Source organism: Lynx rufus, unplaced genomic scaffold, assembly GCF_022079265.1.
Source record: "Lynx rufus isolate CCGP_SWC_20201006 ecotype Redwood Valley unplaced genomic scaffold, mLynRuf1.p SCAF_19, whole genome shotgun sequence".
Classification (NCBI taxonomy): Eukaryota; Metazoa; Chordata; class Mammalia; order Carnivora; family Felidae; genus Lynx; species Lynx rufus.
The window spans coordinates 15056246-15075878 of record NW_025814833.1 but is presented as its reverse complement, the minus strand read 5'-3'; the positions used below and the strand labels follow the sequence as shown (position 1 = coordinate 15075878).

General features: G+C 48.7%; 1 protein-coding gene and 1 long non-coding RNA gene across 4 annotated transcripts in view; one reads left to right on the top strand and one right to left on the bottom strand.

Moving 5' to 3' along the window:
- TMEM255A (transmembrane protein 255A) overlaps positions 1-19633 on the top strand; it is a 56377-nt gene that overhangs the window by 33616 nt on the left and 3128 nt on the right. For 2 of the 3 annotated variants that reach the window (XM_047082070.1, XM_047082072.1), the window contains 2 exons: positions 3533-3695; positions 10878-11021. In XM_047082070.1, coding sequence (XP_046938026.1) covers positions 3533-3695; positions 10878-11021 — 307 coding nt within the window. Of the gene's footprint in view, positions 1-3532; positions 3696-10877; positions 11022-14688; positions 14801-19633 lie in introns of those variants that run through there. The other variant, XM_047082071.1, reaches the window with a different exon arrangement.
- Positions 12405-18271, bottom strand: LOC124513975 (uncharacterized). The gene is made up of 3 exons (XR_006962560.1): positions 18148-18271; positions 15074-15273; positions 12405-13043 (listed from the first exon to the last, which is right to left on the bottom strand). It is a non-coding gene; the product is annotated as an uncharacterized LOC124513975 (long non-coding RNA).

Here is a 19633-nt window from a genome sequence, read left to right as displayed (position 1 = left end):
TTAAAGGATAATGAAATATGTCTTCTTTCTTGATCCCTCTTTAATGGATCATTTCTTCATCCAGTGTCTAATATCCTGGGTGCCAATGTTATGGTTCATGGTTTTCTTCTAGGTTCGGTGAAGAATAAAAGATATGTGCAAGTAATCTGAAAAAATGTAGCATGAAATATAAATCTGATTTTTCGATTATAATTCATAATGATAGAGTAACAGAATTCAACAATGATTTATGTCAGTGGGGCTCCGTTTTGATTTTGAGAGGCAGGAAATTGTCATGGTAAAGTATAAACTCAAGGCCAGCGTGTCTGGGTTCAAAGCTCACCTCCACTACTTAATTAATTTCTTTCTCTGCTTTGATTTTCTCATCTGTAGGTAACAGGGATAAAAATAGCCCCTACCACATAGGGTTATTCTAAAGATTAAGTGAGTTCGTGTTTGCACACTGCTTCGAATAGTACCAGGTGGGGGTGTCTGGGTGGCTCAATCAGTTAAGCGTCTGTCTCTTGATTTCAGCTCAAGTCACGATCTCATGGTGGGATCGAGCCCCGGTCAGGCTCTGTGCTGACAGTGTGGAGCCTGCTTGAGATTCTCTCTCCTTCTCTCTCTGCCCTCTGCCGCTTGCATGCATGCACTCTTTCTCTCTCAAAATAAATAAATAAATTCAAAACCAAAGAATAGTACCAGGTAATAGTAAGTACTCTATAGAACTTTTTGTTATTATAATTGCATTAGTTTTTCAAAATCACAGATTTGACCTACATCTATGATGGTAGATAGCTATACATATTCTTACTTAATATCAGAAAGAAAATATTCTACCTGCCAAGAGTAATAATTACTTGGGAGTTACTGTGTTCCCTGATGTATGCAGAGAGCCACTGGTAGTGGGATTAAGCTTTCTGTGTGTCCGCCTTGCTTGTGGGTGGTCTCCAGTTATAGTCTTGAAAATACTGAAATCTGGTTCAAATTCGGGCGAATTAAGACACCTTTAAAATTTCAGTATGGAAGCTTACTATTTAAAACCGTGGGTTTCACGGCGCCTGGCTGGCTCAGTCGGGTGGAGCATGTGACTCTTGGTCTCAGGGTTGTGACTTGGAGCCCCACGTTGGGGGCAGAGTTTACCTAACACATAAAAAATAAATAAAACAGTGGCTTTCAAACATCAGCGAGCTCATGAACACAGATTCCCAAGGCTCACCCTAAGATTTTCTGCCGGATTCTGTGGGACTGGGGCTGGGCCTAGCAACCTGTGTGTTTAAGCATCTGTTTCTCCAAGACACATGCGCACACAGACACGCAAACAGCACGCTGATACACAGGCAGGCACATGTACACACAAACACACCAATGGTTCCGATGCAGTCTGTCCCGTAACCACACTGATTTCAGTTCCTCAGAAAAACACTGATTTTAAAGGATCCTGAGATAAAATAAAATCACCTGTAAAGTTTAAAAGTCTTTTCTTGTGTGAATAATCCCTCCCTGATTGCCTTTGGAGGTTAACCTTTCATTTTTGTCCTTTTTCACATCCAGTGTTCTTACAACAGGGGAGTCACACGTAATAACCATCCTGATGCCAGGGCACTTGGTTGTGATTTTAAGAACCACAATGTTGGAGATTCATTAGCGATTCCAGCGGCCAAGTTGTAAACTAGTCTGCAACATCCCAGAAGACAGGAACTTTCACTTAATCAATTCAACACAGATTTATGTAGCACCTACTAGGTGTCAGGGAGAGCAGCAAACAAAAGGAACTGAGTCCCTGCCATCACGGAGCTCACATTCAAGTTGAAGAGACAGACAGTAATGAGTGAGTGCTAGAGAGCAGCTCAAGAAGGCTAACGTGTCAGCTCTGCCTGCCATAATAAAATACCATAGACTAGGTGGCTTAAACAACAGACATTCACTCTTGCATAGACCTGGAAGCTCGGGGTCTGAGATCAGGGAGCCAGCATGGCCGGGTTCTGGTGGGGGCTCTCTTCCTGGCTTGCAGATGGCCACCTTCTCACTGTGTCCTCATGCAGCCTTTCCTCAGCGCCTACAGATGGAGAGAACTTGCTCTCTCTCTCTCTTCCTTTTTATAAAGCCATCAGTCCTATCGGATTAAGGCTCTGCCCTTCTGACTTCATTTAACCTTAATTACTTCCGAAAAGCCCTGTGTCCAAATACAATCATTTTGGGAGTTAGGTGTTCAACTTAGGAATTTTGGAGGGGAATACATTTCAGTCTGTAGCAACTAATGTGATAGACAGTGACTGAGCTGAGCGGGGGTGTCTTTGGACAGAGTGGTCAGGGAAGGCATCCACAAGGAGGTGAGAATCAGGTTTTGTGCAGCAACTTGGCTTTAGTTCTTTACTGGGACATTGTTTTGTGTTTGTTGATGTTTTGTTTTGAAAGAGGAGAAACGGTGAAATCTTTGAAGCTTGAATTCAGATCCCAGCTTTTTCACTTATGACTCGGGCGAGTTCCTGACTTCTCTCTGCTTTAGTTTGTTCGTCAGGAAAATGGGAATGGTGATAGTACCTACCTCATAGAATATCATAAGGATTTGCAGTGCTGTCTAATAGAACCTTCTGCAGTGACAGAAATGTAATCCGCTCTGTCCAAAGCAGTAGCCAGCCACTAGTGTGGCTCTTAGAAGTGTAGCTAGGGGGCCCCTGGGCGGCTCAGTCGGTTAAGCCTCTGACTCTTGATTTCGGCTCAGGTCATGGTCTCAAAGTTTGTGCGATCGAGCTCTGCATTGGTCTCTGCGCTACAGCGAGGAGCCAACTTGGGATTCCCTGTCTCCCCGTCTCTTTGCCCCTCCCTCCATCTCAGAACTAAATAAATGAATACGTTGAAAAAAAACGTTGTAAGAAGTGTGGCTATTGAGCACTTGAAATGTGGCTGGTGAGCCTGAAGAACTGAATTTTTTAATTTTTTTTTCATGTTTATTTATCTTTGAGAGAGAAAGAGACAGAGCTTGAGCGGGGGAGGGGCAGAGAGAGAGGGAGACACAGAATCCGAAGCAGGCTCCGGGCTCTGAGCTGTCAGCACAGAGCCCCATGCGGGGCTTGGACTCACGAACTGTAAGCTCATGACCTGAGCGGAAGTCAGACGCTTTACCAACTGAGGCCCCCGGGCTCCCCTGAATTTTTTGTTTTACTTAATCTTAACTCATTTGCATTTCAACAGTGACTAGTAGCTACCGTCTTAGACAGCACAGATTTAATGAATTCACGTATGTAAAATGCTTAGCGCTGTGCCTGGCACGTAGTAAACGTGAATGTGCGCTGTCTAGGATTCGTGTCGGTGACGGCAACAAGTGTTTGGTAGGTAGGAGGTGAGTTTTTCAATTTATTTTTTGCCTAAGCAGCACTCGCACTTCGATTTATTATGGTGCCTTGCTCCCCAGTGCGTTCATGGCTATGACGTCCCTTACCATAGCTCCCCACCTATTCACCTGTCTTTTCGCTGAGCTGCATAGTAGCCAAAGCCCTAGGGGACAGCCAGCTCCCGGGAGACTGACGGGTGTGTGCTTCTCCCTGTCCAGCCGGGTGGAGATCACCGGTGGGTACTACGAATACATCGACGTCAGCAGCTGCCAGGACATCATCCACCTCTACCACCTGCTCTGGTCCGCCACCATCCTCAACATTGTCGGCCTGTTCCTGGGCATCATCACTGCCGCTGTTCTTGGAGGCTTTAAGGACATGGTAAGGAAGGAAGCGGCTTCTTATCCCAGAGGCCCCTGTCAGGGGCCAGGGTGGAGGCTAGGAGGTTGGAGGCAAGGGGGACCCACGTTTCAAAGGGAGGACTCCGAAGCAATTGCTTCAATGATATAGCTGCCTTCAAACATCTCAAACTGAAGGAGACAGGCGATGTCATTAGTGGGCAAAAATTTCTTGTTAACATGAGTTGCCTGTGTTCTTGAGGTACATCCTGGGGGCGGGGATGAAGAGCCAGTGTCCTCAATTCTCCCGTTCATGCTGGTTTTCATGCTCACGCCCCCCCCCCCCCCCCCCCCGCCCCACACACACACACAAACACACACTTTTAGTAGAAACCTTTCTGGGCAGTTTTTCCCCTAACTGACTTCGGGAGAAATAGAAGCAAAGAGGTTTTTAGCTCAGGTAAGAGTAATGCTGGTCTCCCCGTCCCCAGGAATTTCATCCTGGAGTTTCTCCAGAAAGAGCATCTGGGCTCTTCTCTCTCCATCTGAAGGGCCACCCCTGGGCTAAGCTGCTTGCCGGGTCTTGTCCTCAACCTCAGCCTCCCCAAGTTCCTTATCCTCCCTCTCAACTCCTTTCCATATTTGTGTGTGTGTGTGTGTGCACGCGCGCGCACGCGCCAAGTCACAGGGGACTCAACACTCGGTAAGTTCCCTGTAAGAGTGGGCTTCCTCCCTCCTTTGCTTTTAAAGCATTACTAAGCATTTATCTGCTTATTTAACAAACTTTGATCTCTAATTATGGAGAGAATAGTTTTAGAGCTATGGTTGTCAACCTGGCTTCCTTTTAGAATAGAATCACCTGAGGGGCTCAAGAAGCCCAGATGCCTGGGGGTGCCTGTGTGCACCCGGGTGGCTCAGTTGGTTAAACGTCAAACTCTTGATCTCGGCTCACGTCATGATCTCACAGTTTGTTGGTTCAAGCCCCACATCGGGCTCTGCGTTGATGGTACGGAGCCTGCTTGAGATTCTGTCTCTCCTCTCTGCCCTTCCCTTGCTTGTTCTCTGTCTCTCAATCTCTCTCAGAATTAAAAAAAAAAAAAAACTTTAAAAAATAGCTTAGATGCCTGGACCTCTCCACCAAAGATTCTAAGTTAATTGGTCTAAACTGAAGCCCAGCCATCAATATTTTAAAAATTTGTTAATGTTTATTTATTTTTGAGAGAGAGTGCACAGGCAGGGGAAGGGCAGAGAGAGAGGGAGACACAGAATCCGAAGCAGGCTCCGGGCTCTGAGCTGTCAGCCCAGAGTCCAACGCGGGGCTTGAACCCACGAACCGTGAGATCATGACCTGAGCCGAAGTCGGACACTCAACTTACCGAGCCACCCAGGCGCCCCAAGCATCAATATATTTTTTTAATGTTTATTTATTTTTGAGACACAGAGAGAGTGTGAGCCAGAGAGGGGTAGAAGAAGAGGGAGAGAGGGGTCCCAAGCGGTCTCCTCTCTATCAGCACACAGAGCCCGATGTGGGGCTTGAACTTATGAACCATGAAGTAATGCCCTGAGCTGAAACCAAGAGTCAGAGGCTTAACTGAGCCGCCCAGGCGCCCCAGGCCTCAGTGTTTTTTAAAAATTCCACAGGTGGTTCTGCTCCGCAGCCAGGATTGAGTGCCTCCGCTTTAAAGAAGCGTCCCACATATGTTTAGGGAATTATTTTGTGCTTAAAAGGGTTCTCCTTTGACCCCAGAAATGAGTCAGATAGCCCCTAAGCCCCTGGGTGTTTCTGTCCCATTCTGGGGTCCCTGAGGAACGGGAACCTGAAAGATAGTTTGTAATTTGACCTTGGCCTGTCAAAAGGCTAAACAATGGAAAGGGAAAGGTAGGATAAGACGGGGGGGGGGGGGGGCGGGGGGAGAAAACACTGCAGCAGAAGCAGGTTGACAGGAAGTTATTGAGTGTTCCCGCTGGTGACTGGAAGTCAAGAGAATTCCATCCCTACTCATGTCCGGTCTGTCTCTTTTTTTCTCTCCCTCTCTCATACACGCATTTCTCATTCCCACACCCCGCCCCCCACTGGGGAATGCCCAAGCACTAAGGAGTGGGGGGCACACCAGCAGAGGTGCGACCCTCGGAGGGAGGAGGCCCTGTAGGTTTGGGCCTGAGGGAACTTTGGGGCGGGAGGGCTTCAGAAAAGCTGTTTGTGGGTTGAACAAAGGATGCTCTGTGTTCTTGGAGACCTTCCCCAGGGGGCCGGTGAAAGTGGAGGCGCTGAGTAGAATGGGAGCCGCTCTTGCTGGAAGGGAAGCTCCGGAGGTCGGGGGTTCAGGAGATCGCACATCAGGATGGATGTTAAGGGTTATCTGGATTGTTCCTAGTGCTTTCAGACCCAGGGGGCCGAGCTACCCTGATGCGCAAATGCAGTGGGTCGTGGGCGACTACTCAGTAGGCTCCGTGGGGTTCCTGCAAGGAATCAGTGGATCGTTGATGTACAGGTTTATTTTTGGACTCTTCATTTCACTGTGACCTTTGATCTTTAGGGGAAAGGGGGGTTTGTTGAGCGTCTGTCCTGACAGGTAGAATCACGAGCCTCTACTTTCCACAGAGGGCTTTTGCGCAATTAACTTCCTTCGCTCCTCCCCGCTATTACTACCTTACGAGGTAAGTATTACTGCCCCCATTTAACAGATGAGGAAATAGGCCAACAGAGGTCAAGTGACTTGCCCAGAACTAAATAGCAGAGCTGGGACTGGAGCCCAGGTTTGTCAGATGCCAGAGCTTTGCTCTTTCTACTGCGTCCCAGCTGCCCGGACCGACATTTGGATAGCCCTTTCCGGTTCTCCAAGTGTTTTACCACACATTACCTCCTTTGTTTAGTTGCTTTAATTTAGAACAATTAAAAGCGAGTTGTTTCCAACTGTCCGCAGCTTCTTTAAGAGGAAACGAGGAGGAGGGCAAGGGAAATACAAATGCCGGGCCTGGGAACTCAAATGGAGGACCAATGGGGAAAACGAAAGATGAAAGCAAAGATCAGGGGCAGGGCATCCGATTCATGAGATGGGAGAGTAAGTGGGAATGTTCAGATGGAGTGCCAAGAAGGAGCCATTACTTCGATCGCTTTATTTTTTTTAAGTTTATTTCTTTATTTTGAGAGAGAACAGGGGAGGGGCAGAGAGAGGGGGGGAGACAGAGAAGCTCAAGCAGGCTCCGCACTGTCATCGCAGAGCCTGATGTGGGGCTCAGGGAGATCATGACCTGAGCTGAAATCAAGAGTCGGACGCTTAACCGCTTAACTGACTGAGCCACCCAGGTGCCCCACTTCAGTCACTCTGAGACGTGGTGTAGACAAACCTGGAACATCAACAGGTGAACCTCAATAAAATCCTCGACCTGGGTCCAAACGCAGTTGGTGACTTGTGGTGTGCCCCCCCCCCCCGCCGCCCCCGTGAGTGGAATGCCCTGGGATCCGCAGGGAGGCCCAGGGGTGCTGGCTGGTGAAAGCCATTCCCAGGGAGTGAGGACAGGAGCCAAGGGCTAGCTGGCAGCTGTCAACGGGATTAGCCAGGAGCTGCCATTTGCAGAATGTGGTGCCTTGAGAGGAACAAGGATGTCTTCATTCCCTGACCAGAGGAGGCTTGGGGCAAAGGAGCTTTTTTTTTTTTTAATGTTTTTAATTTATTTTTGAGAGAGAGAGAACAAGTGGGGGTCGGGGGCAGAGGGAGAGACACACACACAGAATCCAAAGCAGGCTCCAGGCTCTGAGCTGTCAGCACAGAGCCCGACATGGGGCTCGGACCCAGGAGCCTCGAGATCATGACCTGAGCGGAAGTCGGACGCTTAACCGACTGAGCCACCCAGGTGCCCCGGGGCAAAGGAGCTTTGAGAAATGTTTGATGAAGTGTTTGTTGACCAAAGATACAAGAATTTGAGATGAGTCTTCCAAAAGTGACTATATCTTGCCATTTTCTCCTAATTGGTGTCTATGGTTTGGAGTAAAGTGGGGAGGAATGAAAGCGGCCCTCTTTAAAAAGTCCACAATCATTGCCTCAGAATAAAGTCAGTTTTGTCCAGGCAAGATTGCTTTCACCATTTCCTGTGCTTCCTAGTAACCTTTTGTTTCCCCGGAGCTCAGAATGTTACTGATCAGTAATGGGGGTGTCATAACTTCCGAGCCCCAGAATTTTATTTATTTATTTTTTAAAGTTTATTTATTTTTGAGAAAGAAAGGGGAGAGAGAGAGAGAGCACACGCAGGTGGGGGAGGGTCCGAGAGAGAGAGGGAGAGAGAGAATCCCAGGCAGACTCCACATGGTCGGCGAGGGGCCCAAGGCAGGGCTGGAACTCACGAACCTCGAGATCATGACCTGAGCCGAAGTGGGTCGCTTAACCGACTGAGCCACCCAGGTACACCAGGAGCCCCAGAATTTTAACGGAAACACACACCATTCTCTCTGCACCCTCTACCCTTGACTCTCCTGTCTTCTGTGGCTTTCCTGGGCTTATTCAATCTTCCTCTTGTGTTGCTTTCTCTGTAATAGTGAACTTCCTTTCAGAGATTAGCCTGGGCCCCCAGCCTCGCTGAGCACACAACAATTTTTATAGATAACGTTTACATTGCGTGATTGTTTCTCTATAGCTAGGCTTAGTTTATTTGCATAGATGAACTGATTTCATCTTGCGAGAGCTGGAGGGCGTGTTTTTAACTAACAGAAGGCCAAGGGAACATGACTTCTGGGACCTCCTCAGGGATGAGATTTCTTCTTAGAATTCTGGTGGCGAAGTCAAGGCGTTTCTGAGCACTCTTTCTCTAGAAAGCGAGCCAGCCCTTGGAGTTGGTCAAGGACCTCAGCCCCCTCCCACCCATGGGAGGGGCTGACAGACATTTCTCTCTGCTTGTCCGTGAGCTGCATTGTGATGCCTGAGGTTTGTAGCTCTTCAAAGCTCCCAGAGATGTAAACAGTAACCCACTCCAAGGAAGAGAGCAGTAGAACTGTGTTGAAACTTGCTATAAGGGAAGAGTCCTCTGCCAACACCCCAACGTGGCTGCCCGTGGCCACTGCCAAAGCCTGCCCACACATTTTCATCGCTTGAGAGGAAGCGTCTGCTCTCCGTTCACGTGGAGTAGATACGTACCAGAACGAAGACACTGATTTTGCAGACAGCCCTTGGCTATCCACACGAATGGAAGCCGTGTCAATGCCATGGAACACGGGAAAAACATTTACCCCACGCCTTGACCCACGCGGCACGTCAGGTCCTGCTTGGGACAGCCCTACTTGGGCACTAATGAGCTGTGACTTCCTTTAGCAGTGTTTCGGCCCTGTTGAGAGCAGGAACTCCCCATCCTGGACAAGATCAGCTTTAACCCTTGAAGGGCTACACGCGCCATCATGTTATCAAAATGGCATTAAATTCTTTCAGCGCCGTTTTGTGTGCCAAAAACAAAAGGGGATCGATATACTCTGCTTGGTCCTTCATGGGTTTTTGTACTGCTAGGGTGTTGCCTTCCGCCGGCAGGGCCGGTGAGAAACACAGAAACACGTACCCTTCACGTGTGCATGAGAGCTCCTTAGCAAGCTTGCAACCTGCAGGAATCCTCACGACTTTTACAAATCCTTTGTGATTCGTCACATTTCTATCACAGCAAGCGCAGTAGCCTGCTCAGCCTTGTCGATGTGACATGTTGTATTTTGGGCCTTATTCTTGTCTTTGTCTTTTTGGTTTTTGAAAACCACATAAATAAGTGATTTCAACTTTTCTATAGGTTTGAATGTTTCAAAATAATAAATTGGGGGGGAATGACACAAGTAATATACTATAAAAAAAAATAGAAGGGTGCCTGGGTGGCTCAGTCGGTTAGGTGCCCGACTCTGGATTTCAGCTCAGGTCATGATCTCACGGTTCGTGAGCCTGCTTGGCTCCCAAAACCTGCTTGCGATTCTCTCTCCCTCTCTCTGCCCCTCCCCCGCTCATGATCTCAAGGGGGTGCACTCTCTCCCAAAATAAATAAATTTTTAAAAAACTCAAAAACAAATAGAGTGAAGGGTCCCCATATACCCCCTGATACTACTCCCCTCCCCAGAGATAACCACAGTTGACAGTCTATTTTGAATCTTTCCAGATGAATTTCTTTTCATTTACAAATGCACATAGGTACATAGTTGTTTGGGTCTTTGTTTTTACATAAATTGGGAATCATGCTATATTAATATAATAGTGGCTTTTTGAAGACTTGTTTTTTTCTGAGCAGTTTTAGGTTCACAACAAAATTAAGAGGAAGGTCCTCCCTGCCCCCACCCCCCGCATAGCCTCCCCCCATTAACTACATCCCCAGCAGAGTGGTACATTTGTTATCAAGGACGAACTTCCCTACATTGACAAGTCATTATCACCCAAAGCCCATAGTTTCCCTTAGGGTTCACTCTTGGCGTGGTAATGCTATGGGTTTGGACATACATATAATGACAGGTATCCATAATTGTAATATCATACAGACTGGCTTCACTGCCCTAAAAATCCTTTGTGCTCTGCCTATTCATCCCCCCAACCACAACCCCTGGCAACCACTGATCTTCCTACTGTGACCTTAGTTTTGCCAGTGACTTTTTAAAAAAATTTTTTTGACGTTTGTTCATTTTTGAGAGGACAGAGTGCGAGTGGGGGAGGGGCAGAGAGAGAGGGAGACACAGCTTCCGAAGCAGGCTCCAGGCTCCGAGCTGTCAGCACAGAGCCCGACGTGGGGCTCGAACTCACTAACTGTGAGATCATGACCTGAGCAAAAGTCAGAGGCTTAACCAACTGAGCCACCCAGGCACCCCTGCCAGTGACTTTTTTTTTAATGTTTATTTTTTATTTTTGAGAGAGAGAGAGAGAGAGAGAGAGAGCTAGTGGGGGAGGGGCATGGAGAGAGGGAGACACAGAATCCGAAGCAGGCTCCAGGCTCTGAGCTGTCAGCACAGAGCCCGACTCGGGGCTTGAACCCATGAACCTTGAGATCACGACCCGAGCTTAACCGACTGAGCCACTCAGCCGCCCCGCCAGTGGTTTGTTTTTTTTTTTTAATTTAACAATATACCCTGGACAACTTTCTCTGTCACTAAACATAGGTCCACATCATTGTCTGTTTATCAATAGCTGCATGTTATTCCACGGGCTAGATGTGCCAGTTTATTTAATCACTCTCCTGCTAACGAACGTTTATGTTGTTTCTAATTTGTGTTTTTCTACAGAACCCAACTCTGCCAGCACTGAACTGTTCTGTTGAAAATGCCCATCCAACTGTTTCTTACTATGCTCGTCCTCAAGTAGCATCGTATAATACCTACTACCATAGCCCTCCTCACCTGCCACCATACTCTGCGTATGACTTTCAGGTATGCTTGGAGAGAAAAAGAACTCTCCATTATTCTTGCTGCCGTTCATGCTCTCTTGTGGTCTCCCTAATTATGGAAGCTCCCTAATATGTACGAGGTAGCCGGGCTCTGACCCTGATGGCCTTCAGCAGCCTGTGGGGTACCAGCTTAAAGACAGCGGCAAGGTGAGATGGGAAAGACGGGGAGAGGAGGAGCTGGGATCAAGGTGTCCCAGATTGCCTTGACCGGCACCCAGGAGAAGATGATACTCATTAATGTGTCCATATGGACCCCGGTCCAGCCGCGCATGGCTCTTCTCATTCCTCTGCCAGATAGAGAGACCTAGTCTGTTCTTTAGCACAAGGGACTCTGGCCACACAAGGGATTGAATGAAATCTGTAATGAGGAAGAAGTTCCTTGTTTTTCTCCAGACTTCCTAACTAGGACTATACAGAGAAAGGTTTTGTTTTGGGGTTTGTTGTTGTTGTTGTTTTCAGTAACACTCCTCGCCCCTTTTTTGCCTTGTTATTACATGGGTCAGAAATAGAGTTACCAAATTTGCGCTTTCCCCTTTCCCATTTGAGCTGAGGCTAAGCACAGAAAAACAGAACCAAGAAAGGCACTTAATTAAAAGGGATTCATTATGTGCTGAGCACTGGACTAGGCACTTCAGGAAAACAAGCAAAATGGTCTTTTAAACATTTACAGTGATTGTAAACCCTTGACCATAGAAGAAGGGGATTACATTGAAATCTGGTTAATTAAAAATTTGAGGACCAAAGGAAATACCTTTGAAAGGAGAGAAGCCCATAATGAATTTGCTTCCACTGACTGAGGGTCCCTGAATGCTCCAAGGGGACATAAAAGCATGAATGTTTGGGGGTGCTTCCAATTAAGCAGCCAGTTTGCAAATACAAAGCCCTCGGGCAACCTAATTTCAGCTTTCGATTAACAAAATAATTGAAACTAGAAAACCCCATTTTGTTGAATAAAGTGTACTTTTGTTTGGTTTAGATACTGTCGTGGGGGTCTAGGACTCTATTGCAATAGTAATAGATAATGTGAGCCTCGATGTGTTCGCTGTTACAAAACGCGGTACGAGAACAAGGTGGCGTCCCTTAAAGCTTGCGAAAAAAATTATGTTAGAACTTGTTCTAAAGCCTACAGTATTTACAGGTTAGACAACTGAGGGCACTTGTTACCCAGATAGGATACAGACTGGGAAACACAAATATGTTCAAAAAGGGCAGTGGGGCCCTGGGTGGCCAAGTCGGTTAAGCGTCCAACTTGCGCTCGGGTCATGATCTCCAGGTTCATGAGTTTGAGCCCTGCATGGGGCTCTCTGCTGTCAGCACGGAGCCCGCTTCAGACCTTCAGTCTCCCTCTCTCTCTGCCCCTCCCCCGCTTGTGTGCACTTGCACTCTCTCTCTCAAAAATAAATAAACTTAAAAAAAATGTTAAGGGTATAGATCATTTCAGTAGTGATGGAGGCAAAAAGAGTCTTTTAAGAGAATACAGGGATGTGGACATTAACGCAGGAAGCAAAAGTAATAAAAAGTCATCCCAGGGGGTGCCCAGCTGCTCAGTCGGTACAGTGTGCAGGTCTTGATCCCAAGGTTGTGAGTTCAAGCCTCACGTTGGGCGTAGAGCATACTTTAAAAAAATAAAGTCATCCTGGCATAGAGGGGCCACAGACACATAAGTTCAGCCCAAGAGGCTGCCTCCATTTATTTTATATCGAGGTAAATTATGTTCATTACATTGACTTTAAGAATTTTCACTTTATAACGTACCCCTGAAGTAGGAACATTAATCTCCCTGGTTATGGTTGCTGCAAAAAAACAAAAGAGAGAGAGAGAGAGAGAGAGAGATGGGAAGACTCTCTTTAGGGTATGGAGACATTTCTCTGTCCCTCCTTCCTTATTCAAATACTACCCCAGGGATGAAAACAAGATCGACAATGCCAGTGGTGACTCAGGCTGTTGGCTTCATTTCAATCAGGGTTTACTCTGTGTTCCCATGTGCCAGGCACTGTGCTAGGAGCTGTGGATATAAAGATTGATTGCATTAAGAGATCAGTTTTTGGGGGGGGCGCCTGGGTGGCTCAGTCTGTTAGGCGTCCGACTTCAACTCAGGTCATGATCTCGGGGTTCGTGAGTTCGAGCCCTGTGTCGGGCTCTTTGCTGATAGCGAGGAGGCTGGAGCCTGCTTCACATTCTGTGTCTCCCTCTCTCTCTGCCCCTCCCCTGCTCATGTTCCCTTGCTCTGAAAAATAAAATAAACATTTTTTTTTTATCTTAAAAAAAAGAGATCAGTCTAGGGACTTGATGGGGGGGTCAGGGGACAGCAGTGGAGACAAAAAATGTAAATAGACTGTTACCCAGAGTGCGATGGAAACCCAGAAACCGGGTCCCTAACCCAGCGAAGGGATCCAAATCTAGCCACCTAAGCCAAACCTACATGTGGGCTTATAGCACAGACGTCAGGGATTTGTGGAAGCCTCTGCTTTTTCATTTTTAATTTTTTAAAGTTTATTTATTTATTTTTGACAGACAGAGAGAGCAAGCAGGGCAGGGGCAGAGAGAGAGAGGAAGAGAGAGAATTTCAAGCAGGAGCCACACTGTCAGCATGGAGCCTGATGTGGGGCTCGAACACACACACCATGAGCTCATGACCTGAGCTGAAACCAAGAGTCAGACGCTTAACCGACGGAGCCACCCGGGTGCCCCACGAAGCCTCTGCTTTTTAGTAACAGCTCCTATTCCTTGAGCACTGGTTATGCACCAAGCATTGTGTTGAGTGCTTTACAAGGGTCATCTTATTTAATCCTTTGAGGGAAAGACTTTTGTCATTACCAGTGTCTTGTCCTTGGAGTCTGACTCTACAATTGGCTTCAAGAATTCTTTGGAGAAGCTATCTATATGAGCACAGCATAGATCTTCTCCCTGGTTAATTTTAGGATATTTATATTTTTTACTGACTTAAATTATGGGCTTCCTAATCATGACTCAGAAAGGGTCTCTAAAGAGTAAACTCTCTCTGATTAATTATGAAATTGCTCCTCCCTCCAGGGGCTGCTGGAATACCTCTTACACCTCTCTCGGTTCTTTTTCTAGATTCGAGCTGTCTTCGTGTTTCCTTTTTGGAGACCGTAGAGTTGTGTGGTGTGGGTTCTGAGTGATGTGTTTTTAAGCGATTTGTTTCTCTCTAGAACTTTTTAAAAAAATGATGGGGCACGTGGGTGGCTCAGTTGATTAAGCGTCCAACTGTGGCTCAGGTCATGATCTCACTGCTCATGGGTTCAAGTCCCGCATAGGGTTCTGTGCTGACAGCTCAGAGCCTGGAGCCTGCTTCTGATTCTGTGTCTCCCTCTCTCTCTGTCCCTCCCCTACTCACTCTCTCTCTCTCTCAAAAAAAGGAGACATTTTTAAAATGTTTATTTATTTATTTTAAGAAAGAAAGAGAGCGAGCAGGGGAGGGGCAGAGAGAGAGAATCCCAAGCAGGCTCCACACTGTCAGCGTATATCCCGACTTCGGGCTCAATCTCATGACCGTGAGATCGTGACCTGAGCCGAGGTGGAGTCGGGTGCTTAACCTACTGGGCCACCCAGGTGCCCCTCCCTCTAAAACTTAAATGGTGTGTTGGGATTGAGTTTTCTTTTGTTCACCAAGTTCAATTCCCTTATAGTTTCATAGGAGGAAATGCCAGTCTCTACCCAGGAAGGCCAAGAGGATGGGGGAACATCTGCTTGGGCTCCCAGATAAATAGAAAGCAGCCAGCAAAACGCACACCGGCTCTGACGATAAAACCATCAGCAGCACGGACCCGCCCCTCCCCCCACCACACGCCAGAACACCAGAGCTCCCTTCTGATCTTCTCAGATTGGAAAAGGGCCCAGAGTACAGCAGGAAAAGTGAACTTTCTAGACTTTTCTTCTGAATGACTTCCCTATTCTGGTCGTTTCCAAATAGGACTATATGTGACTTTGCGTTTGTTCCTTTTCACCCCAAGGCTGATGGAAGGGAGAGGAAAGAGACGCATAGGGTTTTGTTTTAACCCCTCAAAGTCATACCCTTATGAGGTGGCTGTCCAGTTAGAAAGCTTGGGAAACATTCCTTGTGGTCAGATGACTTCGCTCTGGTCGGATGGCCCCGAGGATGCTGTGAGTGCTGAGCTTGCAGAAGCAGGACTCTTGCAAACATTGGCCTCCAAGGTGTCCTTGCTGCTGCTTCTTTCCTCCTTCTCCCCCTCCTCCTCCTCCTCCTTCGTCTTCTTTTTGAGAGAGAGAGAGAGAGAGAGAAAGCATGAGCAGGGGAGGGGCAGGGAGAGAGAAGGAGAGAGAGGATCAAAAGCGGGCTCTGTGCTGACAGTTGCGAATCTGATGAGGGGCTTAAACTCACGAGCCCTGAGATCATGACCTGAGCCGAAGTCGGACGCTCAACTGACTGAGCCACCCAGGCGCCCCTAAGTTGTCCTGGCTTCTAATGAACTCCCCATCTCCCAAGGCAGGAAGGATAGAAGTTGAAACTACCTTTGCCTCTTAGCTAATCTTCCTAATACTCACTTCTGTTGTCCGCCCCCCCCCGCCCCAGTTCATTTCCCTACTACGCGTAACCTCAGTTTCAGCCAAGTAGTCCACATTCCATAGGGTGTAAAGCATCAGTTTCTACTCCTGCTGGGAAATTCAACCCAGCGTAGCTTTATGTAAACCCTTAAGGATTCCAGCCATACTTCCCAGTCTGGCCTACTGGGCCAGCCCCCCTGCTTCACTCTAACCGTGGACTGGTTCCTCTCCCGTCCACTTGTGTGTTGCCAAGTTTAGCCCAAAACAAAAGTCTCAGCCTGTGCAAAATGCAAATGCCTCTGTTTCTGCTCTTTATGAAATCACATGGGGGTCCATGAGATTTCATCTCAGCCACCAAACTGACCCACTAGAAATTGGGCCCGTTTAGTTTTTTATTTTTAGAGAGAGAGAGTGTGCAAGTGTGTGTGTGGGGGGGAGAGACACAGAGAGACAGAGAGAGAGACAGAGAGAGAGAGACAGAATCTTAAGCAGGTTCCACACTCAGAGAGGAGCCCGATGTGGGGCTCGATCCCACAACCCCAGCATCACTACCTGAGCTGAAATCAAGAGTCGGACACTCAACTGACTGAGCCACCCAGGCACCCCAAAACTAGGCCCATTTGCTGAAAGGATTGCTTGGTCCAGGGGGAGGGGGGACAGCGTACGGCCCAGGTGGCCGAGAGCCTCAGAAGGTGGTAGCGGCTGCCACTCAACTGTTCTCTTTATTTCCCCTCTCCTACCAACTTTGTCCCTCTCTCTCTCTCTCTCTCTCTCTGTTTCTGACCCATCCCCTTTTTTCTTCCTCTTGCTTTTATCCACTCTTCTCTCCATCTCCCCTGGCCTTGCTTTCTGGGGCAGCAACAGAAACCTAGGGGGCATGTAAAGAATCAAGAAAGCCTGGATTTTACCCTGGGGACACAGCATCTTCCGCTGTGACCTTGGTCACCTGGCCTGGGTACAGGGCTCTCTTCAGAGTCACTGCCTCCCAGTACTCCCGAAGAGAGAGAAGCACGCGCGACAGAAGGGCACGCTCGCTCGTCCTGGAGAGTGTGGGTCCGCCACCCGGCAGACAGGGGGCAGGCTAGGGTGGGAGAGGAGAGCCGTGTGTGTGTCCTGACAGGGTGGCCCTCTTCTGGAAGCACCACCAGCCCGTGCCTCGCCTCCCCTGCTTCGGGAAGCTTGAATGCACCGACGTAGGCCCCGCAGTAGGCTATTTAGATGCTTTTCATGCTTTGTGGCTACAAGGGCTCAGAGCTCTGTTCTTCTGAGCTGCCTGTCCCATTAGTGGAGTCGACTCCTAGGCAGGAGCCCAAATGCACCAGGCCAGCTCCCCAGCTGCAACAGAGCCAAATCCTTCCCAAGGTGCCTGCCTGTTGCTAGGAAACGACGCGCTGGTACTGTGGGCCCCACCCCCAGCCCCAAGGGTGTGTGGACTGCAGCCAGTTAGCTCCCCAGTCCTCCCATGTTATCCTTAAGAAGACTCCCGGCGCCGCCGCCAAAGCCAAGCGAGAATCATCCCACCCCCGTCCGCTTGAATACTTCCCAGCCGCGAAAGTGAGAAGTGAAAACCAAAGGCTGTCGTGCCGCCCCCTTCTACTACCACCGCGTGCAACTGCCGCCCGCGGTGGCCTGTGCCTACCTCCCGGGACACAGCCGCCTCCTAGCCGCGCGGTGGGGAGCTTGCGCCTCCCGCCTGGGGCTGGCAGCGCCTAAAACCGGCCTGTAGCGGCATCCAGAAGGGCAGAGGACCGCGTCCCCGCGCGTGGGGACTCTTGTCCCCGCTGGGTTTTGCCCTCCTCTCCGGCTGAGAGGACAGTGCTCTTGGTTGAAGATGAGGGAGGGGGAAAAGGAGAGAGTTCTGTAGCGCAGAATGGAAGACGAGGCAGTCACCATACGAATGTCTTGTTTTTTTTTTTTAAGTTTATTTGTTTGGAAAGAGGGACAGGGCACACGGGTGGGAGAGGGGCAGAGACAGAGGGAGAGAGAGAGCATCCCAGGCAGCCTCCACGCTCAGCACAGAGCCCGACGCAGGGCTCCGAACCCACGAACTGTGAGATCATGACCTGAGCTGAAATCAAGAGTCAGGCCCTTGGGGCACCTGGGTGGCTCAGTCTGTTAAGCGTCCGACTTCGGCTCAGGTCATGATCTTGCGGTTTGTGAGTTCGAACCCTGTGTCCGACTCTGTGCTGACAGCTCAGAGCCTGGAGCCTGCTTCGGATTCTGTGTCCCCCTCTCTCTCTGCCCCCTGCTTGCACTCTCTCTCTCTCTCTCTCTCGAAAGATGAATAGATACTAAAAGAAGAAAAAATTATAAAAAATAGATGCTTAGCCGGCTGAGCCACCCAGGTGCCCCAAGTTGTTTTGTCTTTAAAGGCTCTGCAGTTTCTATGACCTTTGACGTTCCTTCACTCAGGGTGAAATAATAGATGGGGTGGGGGAGGTGGAGGGAATAATGGCACCTACATCTCTTGTCGGTCCCAGCGTTATGTGGACAGGTATTTCGGTGTCTCAAGCAACACCTAGAAACCTGGACATCCCTTTCTAAGGAGTGCAGGGGTGAGGACTGGGGATAAGGAGACTCACCCAGATGGTCTCAGGCTCCAGATATCTCATGTCAGCGGGTCGCCTCAGGGGTCCAGTCGGTTAAGCGTCTGACTCTTGATCTCCTCTCAGGTCATGATCTCACGGTTCATCAGTTCGAGCCCCGAATCAGGCTCTGCGCTGAGAGTGCGGAGACTGCTTGGGATCCTGTCTCTCCGTGTCTCTGCCCCTCACCTGCTTGTGCTCTCTGTCAAAATAAATAAATAAACTTTAAAAAAGAAAAAGAGGGGCGCCTGGGTGGCTCGGTCGGATGAGCATCCGACTTCAGCTCAGGTTATGATCTCGTGGTTCATGAGTTTGAGCCCCGCGTCGGGCCCTGTGCTGACAGCTCAGAGCCTGGAGCCTGCTTCGGATTCTGGGTCTCCCTCGCTCTCTGCCCCTCCCCCACTCATGCTCTGTGTCTGTCTCTCAAAAATGAATAAACATTAACAAAATTTTAAAAAAGAAATAAATAAAAAGAAATCTCATGTGGAGGCTGACTCTAGATTGCCCCAGGCCTGGAAAAATGACATGATCCACTCAGACTCTGGCCAGGTGAACAAAGTAAAGGAACGACCATCCCAAACTGCACTTGAACTCTTGAGAAATTTTGGTGTAAGTGGGTCTTCCTAGAGCTAAGCCGCGCCCGAAAACTGCAGTTCTCCACCCTGTCCATTGGTTTATTATGTGCACTCTTCCTGGGAGCCTAGAACTGGCCTCTGGCCTCCCGCCATCCCCGTACCCCCCTCTGGCCTTCACGCCTCAGCCACGTCCCGCCGCTGGAGCAAGGCGGCGATACCTACAAGATGTGACTGTATTCTTTGAAAATGGATTTTATTTTTAAAACACATGCCAAGTTCATCTTCTGTAGTCCTGAGGATACAGTCACTCATTCAACATTTATTGAGCACCTGCTACTTGCCAAGCACTGTTGTCAGCTCTGGGGGATACAGCAATGAACAAAACAGGCCAACTCTCCTTGAGCAGGAAAACCGTTCGGGTCAGGGGTCTATATATACATGGGCCAGGGAAAGAGAAGTAGCAAATGACTCCTCATGAGTTAATTCACTGTTTGTTTTTTTTTTAACATTTATTCATTTTTGAGAATAAGAGAGACAGAGCATGAGCGGTGGAGGGGCAGAGAGTGAGGGAGACACAGAATCCGAAACAGGCTCCAGGCTCTGAGCGGTCAGCACAGAGCCCGACGTGGGGCTCGAACTCACAGACCGCGAGCTCATGACCTGAGCCGAAGTCAGACGCTCAACCGACTGAGCCACCCAGGCGCCCCACTGTGTGTTTTTTTTTTTAAATCTATATCCTCTCTCTTCCCAAAGACAACACAAAGTCACATTGAATCCTGTGTCTCTGCAACCTGACAAATCGCTCCTTGTGCTCGCCGTTGGTAGTCTCACCTCCATGCCCGTGTTCCCCTGCCCTCCCCTGAACTTGGAGGTGGTGGGCCACGAGTAAGATGAAACAGAAATTGCTG